The sequence below is a fragment of the Lithobates pipiens genome, unplaced genomic scaffold (genome assembly GCF_037356315.1).
Source record: "Lithobates pipiens isolate NorthernLeopardFrog02 unplaced genomic scaffold, aLitPip1_a1.2 Scaffold_8, whole genome shotgun sequence".
In the NCBI taxonomy this organism is placed as follows: domain Eukaryota; kingdom Metazoa; phylum Chordata; class Amphibia; order Anura; family Ranidae; genus Lithobates; species Lithobates pipiens.
The window spans coordinates 98,169,089-98,185,401 of record NW_027507903.1 but is presented as its reverse complement, the minus strand read 5'-3'; the positions used below and the strand labels follow the sequence as shown (position 1 = coordinate 98,185,401).

The window sequence follows — 16,313 nt, the reverse complement described above, 5'->3', positions numbered from 1 at the left end:
TTAAGCCCCTTCTGCACTACTCCATGCTACCTCTATAATTTGCTACGCCTTGTCACCTGGCACCCTCCCCGACGCAACTCCCGACCCCTACCCACCTTAGCTATGTTTTTGTACTATAAGTCATTTAAAAATGTGGAAGTCTTTGGCCTTGAAACCCCCTAACATGTGTTTATTTCTGTTGTTTAAGATTCCTGTAAATCTTTTCATATTTCTCGATAAAGTAACATTTTTGGGAAAAAAGAAGAAATACATTCTATTTTGTTTATTTATTTTATTAAAAATGTATAACAAACATTCAGTTGTTCAGGCACAATACCTTTTAAACATAAAGATAGAACAAATGTGAAATTTCAGTACATCACTTGCATATTAATCATTTATGCACAGTACAGTGGAATTTCCTTTGGTTAGTATTATACATCTTGGGTTTAAGATAAATGTTATTCATTAACCTACTCTAGAATAGTGCAGTTTAACCATATTTGCTCTGCTTTGCTTCTTTATATTAACTATAAGGTTACATTAAAGGGGAGACTTCACGCCCCCTTCAAATTATGGGTTGCAGTAGCACACTGGTATTAATGAGTTTTTAATTATGCGTTAAGGTAACGCTGGCTTTGTAGAGCATTAGGGGGTCTCTCAAAGACAAAGCACAGCACCATCTTTTTTTTTTCTTTTATGGTGTCTTTCTCTAATTGAAGCTAGACATACATACATAACCAGGAAGGAGGCATGGTCATTTATTCCTCTGATTCATTCAGAAATGGGTAAAATCTGAGCTTACCATCCAGCACTGTAAAAATGTGTTATTTTTTTCAGCAAAGCAATTACGGCTCAAAATAGTAAATATAATATATTAATGTTCTATATTTTAGGTTTGAATAACAATAAGACAATTATTTTAGTCCTAAAATAAATAAATAAAATATTTATATACAAACACACTATGTCCCTTCAATGGTCTTGTGTAAAAAATGTGCACTACAGTAGATATGCTGACTTGAAAGTCCACAGTAGTCTAATAGATTGTGAAGCTTATACAGTAAGGTGGTGAAAAGGCCAATACCCACAGTAACCCTTTGTAACTCCATCTTTTTACTCAAAAGCCTACACTGGAATGCTTTAACTTAGGTATATCTGGTTACTATATGTAAGTAGCTAAGTAAACAGGAATTTCTACTGCATTTCTGTTGCCTACACAGTAGACGTTATCAGCTCTATTAAGTTTAACTCTCTGATTGCAAGTTGTAATCTGCACCAGACTGACAGGTGGAAAACAGTTTTATATATTTCTTCTATGCTGGTGGATGAAGATATACTTATTCATTGCCTGTTTCTAACCTGTAGTTTCGATAGTTTCAAAAAATTATTAGATTGGCATCTTAAAAAGGGCAATATACATGGATATGGGAATTAATATTGACCTAAAGTCACACACACGGATTGACCCGGATGGACTGGTGTCTTTATTCAACCTTACCAACTATGTAACTATGCAACTATGTAGTAGATATCTGTCTGACTCACAGGGTAAGAGGTAGAAAACATGTTTGGCTCTTGACTTTCCTGAATATATGCTATTTTTCTTAAATATATAGTGGTATAGCATGGTAAAACCATACTTTGGACTTCAAAGGTGGATTCATCTGTATCTAAATAACGGTCCAATATATTTTAAATATACTTGTGTAAGATTTAAAAGTTGTCCATTTATGATATTCACTTTATAGTGATTACATACATTTTTTATAATGTCTGCAAATGGAATCAACATTTTAAGACTGGAGTGTCCATAAATTATGATAATTGTGCAACACATTCAGCAATACACTCATAGAAAAGGAATGAGCTCAAAATTGCTCACTGTGTGATAACCAGCATATCTGATGATAAGGAGAGAGAGAAAGAGACCTTGTCATTGTATATGTGTCATGAAAATGACAGAGCCAAGATTTTGTATAGAAAAAATAGAAACTTTAATGAATACACCTCAAAGAGCAGACATAACAAATATATTAAGATACTCTACAATATTTCAACAACAACTTTAAAAAAAATTGTGAGGTCAGAGGGAAAAACAGCAATTTCCACAGATTAGGGTCTGTATCAATTAAAGCATAGTCACAAATACAATCCAAAACACAACCAATCTGAATCAGCTTTATACTTCCGCTATAGTTACACTTGTTCCACCTGGCAAACTACCAGAATCTTTGTTTCATGGTCAGGTTTGGACTGCACATATTAGTTGAAGTTCATACTTTGAACATTAAGAAACTCATCAGTCTATGAACTCTTTGCTCCTTGACTGTTTGTTCTAATAAGCACATTTTTTTTACCAGTAAAGTACAAGCTGCATACATCTATGTGTTTTCATGTTGCACATGGATAAATTCAGTGCTATGCCTCACTAAATATATAAAAAAAAAAAGTATACCTGTTACTATAAATCTTTGTTGTATAAGGTTTTATATCGTAAATATTCCTCCAAGCATTTTATAGCAGTATCATCTAGCTTTGGGTCAAATTTGTTGGCAATCAGGTGATGTTGTTTAATTAACCAGCTGAGATCTCCAACACCATTGACACATACTGCTCTTCTGTGAGTTCCAGTACAACGAGGGTAAGCAGCCCCTTTTGTTATGTCACCCTCGTCGTATGACCACCTAACCATTCGAGCCATTGCATTCATGTCTGTCTGTTCATACTTTCCATTGTATGGAGAGGAGCCTGGAACACCAGGCATTCTGTTCAAAGTAGCCCAAAGGTGTTCATCTGGACTGTAAGTGTCTTTGGCCCAATCTATAAACTTTTGAACTTCTGGTTCTTCAAATATATAACTTACAAAATCTCTCGACACCACAATGTAAGCATTTCCTGTGAACATTGGGCTTGTAATCGGGGGTGGCACTTTTATAGTCTCAGTTTTAGAAATGTAATCACCTACTTCATAGTGAAATTTCCAGCGTGTTTGTTTTACTTGTGAAGGCTTTTCGGATTCCATTGTGTTTCTTCCATTTAATGTTCTCAAAACACGCACAATTTCAGCATTTGTTTTAAGTGGGAAGTCTGAGCCACAAGTGTTTAGAAGGTATTTCCATTGAATGCTACTTTGAAGTACCTCCTGCATGCAGTTGAGATCAGCCTGGACTCTTGACCAAGAAGCATAGACTACTTTCTCCAGTTTAGATGCAACAAAAACATTATCAAAGCATGAGGTGATAGCTGTCACTGCCTCCTTAAACTGTGCTGGAGACTTTTCATCCACATGGATACAATAGATGTTCTGAGGAACATAAATTGCTCTCAATAGCCTCTCAAACATCTCAATGTTCTCATGAATGACCATTGAATATGCAATGGGAAAATCCTCTTCTTCCTTGCTCATAGGAATAGTAAGATATTTTCTTAATTGTTTGAATTTTTGACAATCTGTAGTCAGGTTTAAATACATTTGTTCAGACAAATATACATTCTTCTTCTTCAAAGCAGTATTAACTTCCAATGCCTTTTGTATAGCTTCAGAGTCTCCCTTAATAATCTTGGAACAATTTAACTCCTTGTGTTCCTGTGGTTTCAGTTTTACAAGTTCATAGAGTTTATCTCTACAGATCTGACTCTTGCCACTCTCCATGACACTCTGAATGTCTTTCAAGGTGCATTGATTGTTGTATGTGTATTTAATGAGAAAGGCAGACGAGAAAACTAGTAGAATGAAGATCGAAAGCTTCTGAAAGGAAAAGCACCGGAGCCTCCTGAAGTCAGACAGTGACATTCTTCCAATTGAGGATGCACCAGCTGTATGAAAAGTGTAGTTGTGTTCCTTTAGATTCTTTCTGAGATCTAGCTATACAAGACTTACGACTATATATAAAGTGTGGTAAGCAATGATTAACGCCCACAGGAATTTACATACTTCAGGCATTAGGTTACTGATTACCATTCTACCAAAATGTTGAACTAAGTAACACGTTGCAAGGATGAAAGAAATTGCTAAATGTCTGAGGGCGTGTAACTGAGGTGCATTATCATCTAGTTACTTCCTCCATTCATTGTGATGCCCACAGATAACTCTTAACCATTTAAGTTCAAAGATATGTGACAAGTTAAGATATTAGAAAGCAAAATAATGCATAAGGCCAGGGATTTATTTCAGTATGCATTCCTTTAGAATTTTCACAATCAAGTTTTATACTTGGAATGTACAACAAAGAGAAAACTCAGTTACCTATTGGTGGATCGGTAATTATTAAATACAAAAGTGACTAAGGTACACTTGGATGATATCCATATTTTAAGAACAAATGGCAGAGGTTAAGTACTGAATATTTCAAAAACATTATATTTATCAAGTTTATACAGAAAATAAGTCATTTAGTAATCAATGTAATCAATGTGTGCACCTGTTACTGCACAGTATGTTCACTCAAATTGAATAGCTAAATAAACATCCTTACCAGACTTTGGAATCCGCCAGTGCCAACTATTTATTGGAGTCCATTGGAGCATGTGCAGTAGGGAACCATGCTATGAAGCCGCAAGGCTTCACTTCCTGATCCCCTTACTAGCAATTCCTGCACCTGGAGCTGAGAGGACGGATCGGCTTCGGGTGAGGACATCGCTCACGCCCTGGACAGGTAAGTGTCCTTCTTTTAAAAGTCAGCCACTGCAGTATTTGTAGCTGCTGACTTTTATTTTTTATTTTTTTTAGGCGGAACTCCGCTTGAAGGATTAAGTTCATTTATAAAAGATAAGCCAAGGAAACAATGTAACTCCTTAGATCATCAGTTGGACAGACACACACTGGACAATTTTCCCATTTTTTTTACCTAGGATTAGCTTTTGAACCAATATAAGATATACAGTATCTCTCAAAAGTGAGTACACCCCTCACATTTTTGTAAATATTTTATTATATCTTTTCATGTGACAACACTGAAGAAATTACACTTTGCTACAATGTAAAGTAGTGAGTGTACAGTTTGTATAAGTGTGAATTTGCTGTCCCCTCAAAATAACTCAACACTAGGGATGAGCCGAACACCCCCCGGTTCGGTTCGCACCAGAACCTGCGAAAGGACCAAAAGTTTACGTGAACTTTAGAACCCCGTTAAAGTCTATGGGACTTGAAAGTTCAAAATCAAAAGTGCTAATTTTAAAGGCTAATATGCAAGGGTTTGGGGACCCGGGTCCTGCCACAGGGGACATGTATCAATGCAAAAAAAAGTTTTAAAAACTGCAGTTTTTTCGGGAGCAGTGGTTTTAACCACTTAAGCCCCGGACCAATTGTCAGCCTAAGGACCAGAGGTCTTTTTACAATTTCGCACTGCACTGCTTTAACTGGTAATTGCGCGGTCATGTAATGTTGTACCCAAACGAAATTTGCGTCCTTTTCTTCCAACAAATAGAGCTTTCTTCTGATGGTATTTGATTGCCTCTGCAATATTTATTTTTTACGATATAAAAGGAAAAAGACTGAAAATTTTTAAAAAATAAGATATTTTCTACTTTTTGTTATAAGAAAAATCGAATAAACTAAATTTTAGCCATACATTTAGGCCAAAATGTATTCAGCCACATGTCTTTAGTAAAAAAAATGTCAATAAGCGTATATTTATTGGTTTGCGCAAAAGTTATAGCGTCTACAAACTAGAGTACATTTTCTGGAATTTACACAGCTTTTAATTTATGACTCCCATTTCTTGAGGTGCTAAAATGGCAGGGCAGTACAACCCCCCCCCCAAATGACCCCATTTTGGAAAGTAGACACCCCAAGGAAATTGCTGAGGGGCATGTTGAGCCCATTAAATATTTTTTTTTGTCCCAAGTGATTGAATAATGACACAAAAAAAAAGATTACAAAAAGTTGTCACTAAATGATATATTGCTCTCACATGCCATAGTTATATGTGGAATTGCACCCCAAAATATATTTTGCTGCTTCTCCTGAGTATGGTGATACCACATATGTGGGACTTTTTGGGAGTCTAGCCGCGTACGAGACCCTGAAAACCAATCACTGCCTTCAGGATTTTTAGGGGTGCAAATTTTTGATTTCACTCTTCACTACCTATCACAGTTTCGAAGGCCATAAAATGCCAAAATAGCACAAAACCCCCCCAAATGACCCCATTTTGGAAAGTAGACACCCCAAGCTATTTACTGAGAGGCATGTTGAGTCCATGAAATATTTTATATTTTGCCACAAGTTGCAGGAATATTAAAAATTTATTTTTTTGCACAAAGTTGTCACTAAATTATATATTGCTCACACATGCTATGGGCATAAGTGAAATTACACCCCAAAACAAATTCTGCTGCTTCTCCCGAGTACGGGGATACCACATGTGTGGGACTTTTTTGGAGCCTAGCCGCGTACGGGACCCCGAAAACCAAGCACCACCTTCAGGATTTAAATCTAAAACGCTACCAAAAAAACTGTTAGCGATCGCAGGGATCAGGCCTGACTCTGCGAATGCTGCAGTTATGTGTTTAGTGTTTTGTAAGTGACATTGATTGATCGATACTGCACTTAGGTGGGCTGGGCGGAGGGGCAAAACGCAGGTGCTAGCAGGTATCTGGGCTGATCCTGCTAACAATGCGTTTTTTTGGAACCCTAAACTTCTGGGGACGCTAGTATAGATCTGATCAGATCAGATATTGATCTGTTCAGATACTATACCACTATGGAGGTGTATGCTTTGCGCATGGGTGTTAGCTGTACTGGCACTAACCTAGCGCTGCCTGGGGCGACGCAGACCCTGACCCTAAAACCTAATTGATATCACCCGCCAGGTGATCAGGGGGTTAAACCTTTATTGGGTAATAAATGGTGGGTGCCCTGATGCTATTAAAAGCAAACGAACTAACCAGAGTCACCCGTTACACTTATACTGGCTAACCAGCGTCACTTATACAGTGATCGCTGGTGAAAGGGTTAACTCTAGGGGCAATCAGGGGGTTAAAATCTTTATTAGGTAGTGTATGGGGGTCCCGGGCGCTATATAAAAACCTGACGGGGAACCTAAATAACTAACTGGCTATGCAGCATCACCAGTGACACTTATACGGTGATCGCTGGTGAAAGGGTTAACTCTAGGGGCAATCAGGGGGTTAAAACCTTTATTGGGTAGTATATGGGGGTACCTAGCGCTATAAAAACCTGGCGGTGAACCTAAAAAAATAACTAGCTACCTAGTGGCACCAGTGACACTAATGCAGCGATCAGAAAAACGATCGCTTAGTGACACTGGCAAAAGGGGGTGAAAGGGTTAACTCTAGGGGCAATCAGGGGGGTTAAACCTTTATTGGGGGGATAGGGGGCTACCCTGGACCTAACACTAACTGCCCTGACAGTTTTTACTGTCACAACTGACACTAAATGCAGTGATCAGTAAATAAATGATCACTGCAATCAGTGACACTGTGACTGGGAGGGGGGCGATCGGGGGGGTTATCAGGGGGTTATTTGTGTGCCTATGTGTACCTACATGTCAGTGTAGTGTTTGGTGCACTTACTATGTGTTCTCCTTGCAGTCCGGTCAAAAAGACCGCCCCGAAGAGAATAACATCACTTCCTCCCTGCCTGTGTTTACACTACATAGGCGGGGGAAGCTTCTCATTCGCCAGGAGCGATCGAGAGGGGATTGCCAGAAACCAACGGCCATCCCATCATCTCGGATCCCTCCTGAAGCGAAACGGACCACCGCAGCCAGCGGGAGGGGGTCCGATCGGACCCCCCACCCGCTGGAAGGCAAGCACGTACAGGTACAGTGGTGTGAAAAAGTGTTTGCCCCCTTCCTCATTTCCTGTTCCTTTGCATGTTTGTCACACTTAAGTGTTTCGGAACATCAAACCAATTTAACCACTACAGATCCGCGCTATTGCCAAATGACGGCATCAGCGCGGACCTACATTTCCGGGACTACGTCTATTGACGTCGTCCCGGATACGAGCGGCCTGCGCGCCCCCTGAGGGGCGCGCGCGGCGCGCTCTGTGATCGGCGAGTCCGTGAGACTCGCCTGATCACCGATCCGTGCAAGGGGTCGATCCCGACCCCTTATCACGTGATCAGCTGTCAGCCAATGACAGCTGATCATGTGATAGAACGGAGCCGGTAATCGGCTATTATTCCTCCTCGCGCTGACAGCGCGAGGAGAGAAAAAAAAAGCCGATCACCGGCGGCCGTGATCGGGACATCAGTCCCGATCACGGCCAGCAATACAGCTGACCACCTGCCCCCTGCCAGTGCCCACCTGCCCACCGCCGTGCCATCCTGAATAAAAGTAAATGCCCCCCATCAGTGCCCCCCATCAGTGCCCATAGTGCCCACAGTGCCACCTACAGTGCCACCCACAATGCCACCCACAGTGCCATCCAGCAGTGCCACCAACAGTGCCACCCACAGTGCCCACAATCTGCCTCAAAGGTGCTGCGACCCAGTGCCGCCCATCAGTGCCCAGCAGTGCCGCCCATCAGTGCCCAGCAGTGCCGCCCATCAGTGCCCAGCAGTGCCACCTATCAGAGCCACCTATCAGTGCCACCTATCAGTGCCCATCAGTCCCATCTATCAGTGGTACCTATCAGTGCCCATCCGTGCCACCCATCCGTGCCACTTATCCGTGCCACCCATCCATGCCATCTTATCTGTGCCCATCTTTGCCCATCAGTGCCGCCTTATCTGTGCCCATCGGTGCCGCCTTATCTGTGCCTATTAGTGCCGCCTTAACTATGCCTATCAGTGCCCACCAGTGCAGCCCATCAGTGCCCACCAATGCAGCCCATCAGTGCCCACCAATGCAGCCCATCAGTGCCCACCAATGCAGCCATCAGTGCCGCCTAATCAGCGCACTTCAATGAAGGAGAAAAATGACCCGTTTGCAAAATTTTATAACAAACTATTAAAACATGATTTATTTATTTTTATTTTTTTGCATCTTTTTTTGTTTGTTTAGCAAAAAATAAAACTCCGAGCTGTAACTAAATACCACCAAAAGAAAGCTCTATTTGTGGGAAAAAAATTGTAAAAATTTCATTTGGGTACAGTGTTGTATGCCCGCGCAATTGTCATTCAAAGTGCATCAGCGCTGAAAGCTGAAAATTGGTCTGGGACTGAGGGGGGTTTAAGTGCCCAGTAAGCAAGTGGTTAAACAATAGTCAAGGACAACACAAGTAAACACAAAATGCAATTTGTAAATGAAGGTGTTTATTATTAAAGGTGAAAAAAAATCCAAACCATCATGGCCCTGTGTGAAAAAGTGATTGCCCCCCTTGTTAAAACATACTATAACTGTGGTTGTCCACACCTGAGTTCAATTTCTCTAGCCACACCCAGGCCTGATTATTGCCACACCTGTTCACAATCAAGGCATCACTTAAATAGGAGCTGCTTGACACAGTAAGGTCCACCAGAAGATCCTTAAAAGCTACACATCATGCCGAGACCCAAAGAAATTCAGGAACAATTGAGAAAGAAAGTAATTGAGATCTATCAGTCTGGAAAGGGTTATAAAGCCATTTCCAAAGCTTTGGGAATCCAGCAAACCACAGTGAGAGCCATTATCCACAAATGGCGAAGACATGGAACAGTGGTGAACCTTCCCAGGAGTGGCCGGCCGCCCAAAATTACCCCAAGAGCGCAGCGACGACTCATCCAAGAGGTCACAAAAGACCCCACAACAACGTCCAAGGAACTGCAGGCCTCACTTGCCTCAGTTAAGGTCAGCGTTCATGCCTCCACCATCAGGAAAAGACTGGGCAAAAATGGCCTGCATGGCAGAGTTCCAAGGAGAAAACCACTGCTGAGCAAAAAGAACATCAAAGCTCGTCTCAATTTCTCCACAACACATCTTGATGATCCCCAAGACTTTTGGGACAACATTCTGTTGACCGATGAGACAAAAGTGGAACTCTTTGGAAGGTGTGTGTCCAAGTATATCTGGCGTAGAAGGAACACTGCATTTCATAAAAAGAACATTATACCAACAGTAAAATATGGTGGTGGTAGTGTGATGGTCTGGGGCTGTTTTGCTGCTTCAGTACCTGGAAGACTTGCCGTGATAAAAGGAACTATGAATTCTGCTGTCTACCAAGAGATCCTGAAGGAGAATGTCCGACCATCTGTTCGTGTGCTCAAGCTGAAACGAACTTGGGTTCTGCAGCAGGACAATGATCCTAAACACACCAGCAAGTCCACCACCGAATGGCTGAAGAAAAACAAAATGAAGACTTTGGAGTGGCCTAGCCAAAGTCCTGACCTGAATCCTATTGAGATGTTGTGGTATGACCTTAAAAAGGCCGTTCATGCTCGAAAACCCTCTAATGTAACTGAATTAGGACAATTCTGCAAAGATGAGTGGGCCAAAATTCCTCCAGGACGCTGTAAAAACCTCATTGCACGTTATCGCAAACGCTTGGTTGCAGTTGTTGCTGCTAAGGGTGGCCCAACCAGTTATTAGGTTTAGGGGGCAATCGCTTTTTTACACAGGGCCATGATGGTTTGGATTTTTTTTCACCTTTAATAATAAACACCTTCATTTACAAATTGCATTTTGTGTTTACTTGTGTTGTCCTTGACTATTGTTTAAATTGGTTTGATGTTCCGAAACACTTAAGTGTGACAAACATGCAAAGGAACAGGAAATGAGGAAGGGGGCAAACACTTTTTCACACCACTGTACGTGCTTGTGCCTGTCGGTGCCATTGTGCCAACGTACATTGCCATGCGGCGGTCCTTAAGTGGTTAATGATGCTTAAAGTGAAAAAAAAGTGAAATACTCCTTTAAATATCGTACCTGGGTGTATATAGTATGCCTGTGAAGTGGCACGTGTTTCTCGTGTTTAGAACTGTCCCTGCACAAAATTACATTTCTAAAGGAAAAAAGTAATTTAAAACTGCTTGCGGCTTTAATGTAATGTCTGTTCCCGGCAATATGGATTAAAATCATTGAGAAAAATGGCATGGGTACCCCCCCCCCCAGCCCATTACAAGCCCCTTTGGGTCTTGTATGGATATTAAGGAGAACTCCGCACCTAAATAAAAAAAAGGAAAGGCATGGGGCCCCCGGGCCCTATGTACTCTGAACAGCAGTATACAGGTGGTGCAAACAAGGTTTTTTGTTAAGTAGAATCTGTTTGTTTTTCTGAACTGGTACATTTTTAAAGTGTAGCTCGAGCCAAAAAAATCTATTTTGTAAGCTTTTTGGAAAACATAGGGAAGGGTTATCACCCCTGTTTTGCTGCCTGTGCATCTCTTCAGAAGATTTCACCTCACTTTCTGTCCCAATAACAAATGTTTTTTGAAAATTTGGGGTTTTTAGTGAAACAAGGATTGGTGATAAAGCATCAGTGGAGAGGAGACACGTTTTTCCGATATTAACTCTCACAGGGGAGAATTTCCCTTCCTTTTGGTGGTAGTGGTGATTGTGCTGGTGCCACAACACTGTAAGTCCTCATAGTTACTCTTGGTGAACGCTGGAAAGGGGCGTGCTGTGAAATATTATAACAAGAATTGTAATTGCATGCACCTGTTGAACAGGGGCAGAAAATTGGGCCTTTGGTGGTGGTGGTGGTGTTGCCACAACACTGTAAGCCCTCACATTTACTCTTGGTGAGCACAAGAATGGGCCCTGCTGTGAAATAAAAAAAAAACAAGAATTGTAATTACATGTCCCTGTTGAACAGGGGCAGAAAAATTGGGCTTTAGGCACTGGTGCCACGAAACTGCAACCCCTCACAGATACTCTAGTTGGAGCGCAGGAATGAGCCCTGCTGCAAAGTATTGCATAAAAAATTGTAATTACACACTCCTGTTAAACAGGGGAAGAAAAATTGGAACACTGCAACCCCTCACAGATACTGTAGTTGACACATCAGGCTGGGTAGCGGACAGGAACACATCAGGCTGGGTAGCGGACAGGAACACATCAGGCTGAGCGACAGACAGGAACACATCCGGCTGGACAGCGGACACGGGCACAACAGGTTGAATGCTAGACACATCAGACTGGTCGGCAGGTATTGAAACATCGGAGTGGAACATGGACACAGGAACATCAGATTGGGGCCCAGGAACTCCAGGCGGAGACACTGGCTGGATAGCAGGCAGAGGTTTGCCAGAATCAGGTGGGTTATCAAGTTCAGTTGGCATGCAAGCAGACTGGAGCAGGTTGGTTGGTGTGGAAGCAAGTTGGGTTACTGGCAGGATCGTGTGAATGGGGAAGAACTTCCGTTTCTTCTTTGGATTAAATGCTGGTGATCTGTATGTGGCTGTAGGACTGTAGGTAGGAGGTGAGGCATACTGAAATGAAGGGCTGGGATATGGCAAGGAAGGGGGAACAGTGGCCAGAGGAAGTTTTTGTGGGGAAGTTGCATGTAATAGAGAAGAGGCAGGTGGTTTAAAGGCAGAATAGGTGCAGGAAGTAGAAACAGGGTATTGACATTTGGTGGGGAGCAGGGTATATTGGACTGTAGCTGAGATTGCCAGGGATGATGGGAGAAAGGACGTCTGAGCAGGCAGGTGTTTAGTAGCAGGTCTGGGTTGTGGAGAGCTGACAGAAGCTGGACATAACAGGTCTGACCATGCCTGAAGTACAGGTAGCACAAATGTGGGCTCACATACCTTCTGTCTGACCAGGGACTGCACTTCATCTATACAATCTTTCAACAACTGTTTGGGATAAACCGAATAGTGCTCCAAAAAGGATGCAGAGTAATCCTGCAACAGCCATACTAAGGACCAGGGCCGCTGATAGGCCAGTACGACTGGCCCTGTTGTACCAGGCCCAGCCAGCAGGGGGGCCCGGGCAAGCTGAGCAGATAAATAATATAAAAAAAAAATCCTCCAGCCATGGCCGATCCGGCTCAACTACCAACCAAATAGCCCCCACCACCCCCCGGTTATTCTTAAGTATTTTTTTTCTGCAGATAGCTATCTGCAGACTAGGTGGCAGCAGGGGAGGGACTATTTCCTCTATTTCAGGTGCGGAAGAATACCTCTTCTGCACCCGCTCTTCATGCTGGCTGTCGCTCAAGTCCCAGCCAGTGCGTCCTCTATCGTGCCGTCCCCCTTGGCGCGGTGGAGTGTTTTCCTCCGCCTCCTCTTGCGAGAAGTGCCAGTGAGGCGAGCGGCGGTGGCAGACTGGCAGAACACAAAAAATAAGTAGCTGACATGATCACATCTGAATGGAATCATTTGTGGACAGTGCGACACTCCAGTCCAGGCAGCAGCGCAGCAGGATCAGGGAAGAAGGGCCTCATGGAGCCCAGCTAAAAATGACACAGGTGTGTGCTTGCTGGGGGGGAATTCAAGATCTACTACTGATGCAGCAGCGTATATACATTATGGTATTAGCAGCATGGGTGGCACTGTCTGCAGCAGAATATGGCATTGGTGGCATGGGTGGCACTGTCTGCAGGTAGCACATGCGTTAAGGGCCATAAGACATGTGCTGCCTGCAGACAGTGCCACCCATGCTGCCAATGCCATATTGTGCTGCAGACAGTGCCACCCATGACGCTAATGTCATAACGCATGTGTTGCCTGCAGAGACAGTGCCATCCATGCTGCCAATGGCATTATGCCATTGACGGCATGGGTGGCACTGTCTGCAGCACAATATGTCATTGGCGGCATGGGTGCACTTTCAGCAAGTAGCACATGCGTTATGCCATTAGTGTCACGGCTGGCACTGTTTGCAGCACGTTACAGCATTGGCGGCACTGTCTGCCGGTAGCACATGCTTTATGGCCCATAACGCATGGGCATATTTGTAGGACTCATGAGCTGTGGCATGTTATTGCCATCATCCCGGAAATAGTAGATACAATTGATTGACACCTCAAATTTATTTGGGATTTTTAAAGCAATATAGAAAAAATTATACTAGATGTATATAAAAAATATAAATTTTATTACAAATACCAAAAAACTTTACAATAACAAAGAAATCCATAAAATACCAATGTTGTGCTGACATATGTATATAGCATAAAATAATACCACATGCGTAAACTTTATGCGACAAAGCAAGCGGCTATTTTTCCTACGCGTTTCGAAAAGTATGTATTAATAGTTTCTTCTTCAGGGAAGCCACTATCTGTGAACACACAACAAGCAATAAATATTTCAAAAAATACACTTACAAACATAACATAATGCATTTAAATCCCAATACTTGAATACTCACATGTTTATTTTTTATGCCATAAAAGGCATTTTTCTCTTGTTTGGCAACCGTCCCAAAGACGGGAAAAACGGGCCAAAGGGGAGAAGGTTGAACCAATAAGTGAAGATGGTGAGGGTCTGCTACTTTGTCACTGCACTCAAAGCCCTGGAGTTAAACAGACTCAACAAAGGATGGGAATAGAAAACTCCTTTACATATGTGTCCAATGGCCCAGCAGATGGGGAAACATTACATTGTATGAGCCCCAATCTTATCTGAGGAACCTACGACAAAAAGAACCAAGGAATATTTTAGTCTAACCCCTATAATTGCATTTTTCATAAAAAGAGAGGTTCCTAAATCATAGATTACCGCCGTATCAAGGTTCCAAATTCCTAAATCTATGTTTCCCAGTTTTCCTGTCGATGTAATCAGATCTGGAGAATCCAAAGGACATGAGGAGAGTTCCTACCTAAAATATTCCTTGGCTCTTTTTGTCGAAGATTCCTCAGATAAGATTGGGGCTCATACAATGTAATGTTTCCCCATCTGCTGGGCCATTGGACACATATGTAAAGGAGTTTTCTATTCCCATCCTTTGTTGAGTCTGTTTGACTCCAGGGCTTTGAGTGCGGTGACATAGTAGCAGACCCTCACCATCTTCATTTATTGGTTTAACCTTCTCCCCTTTGGCCCGTTTTTCCCGTCTTTGGGACGGTTGCCAAACAAGAGAAAAATGCCTTTTATGGCATAAAAAATAAACATGTGAGTATTCAAGTATTGGGATTTAAATGCATTATGTTATGTTTGTAAGGCCGCGTACACACGCGGGGACTGTTCGCTCAACTTTGTTTGTCAAACAGTTTCAGCGGACAGTCCGCTCAAACTTAGCATGGACGGACTTGCCCACAAACGATGAACGAACAGTCCGCTGAAACCGCGCGCGATGACGTGAACGGCACGTACGACGGGACTAGAAAACGACGTCCTATACACTGCAATGCAACCTTCGGCGTGTAAATCCTTTCTGAGCATGCGCGGAACTTAGTTTGACGAACAAGCCTACACACGAGGGGACTGTTCGCTGAAACAAAGTTTCAGCGGACAGTTTTTCGGAAATTCCGAAAAACTTTGTTCAGCAGACTGTTCGCTGAAACTGTCCGCTGAAAGCCCACACACGAGCGAACTGTCCGCTGAAACACTGTTCAGCGGACAAAGTTGAGTGAACAGTCCCCGCGTGTGTACGCGGCCTAAGTGTATTTTTTGAAATATTTATTGCTTGTTGTGTTTTCACAGATAGTGACTTCCCTGAAGAAGAAACTATTAATACATACTTTTCGAAACGCGTAGGAAAATAGCCGCTTGCTTTGTCGCATAAAGTTTACGCATGTGGTATTATTTTATGCTATATACATATGTCAGCACAACATTGGTATTTTATGGATTTCTTTGTTATTGTAACGTTTTTTGGTATTTGTAATAAAATTTATATTTTTTATATACATCTAGTATAATTTTTTCTATATTGCCTTAAAAATCCCAAATAAATTTGAGGTGTCAATCAATTGTATCATAACGCATGGGCTGCCTGCAGAGACAGTGCCACCTGTGCCGCTAATGCCGTAATGTGCTACAGACAGTGTCACCCATGCCGTCAATGCCGTAATGTGCTACAGACAGTGCCGCCAATGCCGTAATGTGCTGCAGACAGTGCCACCCATGTCGCCAATGCCGTAATGTGCTGCAGACAGTGCCAGCCATGCCTATCACTTGTAGACAAACCTGAACTTTGTTTCAAGGCGGGGTCTGGGGAGGGGCTGGGACAGGGCGGGGCTTAAGGAGGGACCATGGGCAGGGCCAGGGGTGGAGCTGAAGGGGGCCCCATCAGGTAGGCTGTACGGGGCCCCATAATTTCTATCAGCGGCCCTGCTAAGGACACAACCTGGTTAATGCTGAAAGAGGGAGAAAATTCATCATGGTGCTTTGGGATACTGGGCAGAGCCAGCTTTGTACACATTCCAATCAAAGGCTGAACATACTCAAACACTATACTTATTCCCAAATAAGCTGCGCTATACTGATCCGATAAATGCTATGTGAAGCAAATGAGTGAATAAATAAAGCATGAAATCAAAAAATATTAACAAAG

The 16,313-nt window shown here is 42.5% G+C and overlaps 1 protein-coding gene across 1 annotated transcript; it reads right to left on the bottom strand.

Moving 5' to 3' along the window:
* Positions 1-251: 251 nt before the first annotated feature.
* LOC143963569 (beta-1,3-galactosyl-O-glycosyl-glycoprotein beta-1,6-N-acetylglucosaminyltransferase 3-like) lies at positions 252-3,857 on the bottom strand. The gene has a single exon (XM_077473240.1). It carries the CDS (start codon positions 3,773-3,775, stop codon positions 2,444-2,446), a length of 1,332 nt encoding a protein of 443 aa, XP_077329366.1. The 5' UTR covers positions 3,776-3,857; the 3' UTR covers positions 252-2,443.
* Positions 3,858-16,313: the final 12,456 nt, after the last annotated feature.

Excerpts from the sequence above, each read along its gene's own strand:
- LOC143963569 (XM_077473240.1), bottom strand. The coding sequence starts at position 3,775 with ATGTCACTGTCTGACTTCAGGAGGCTCCGGTGCTTTTCCTTTCAGAAG.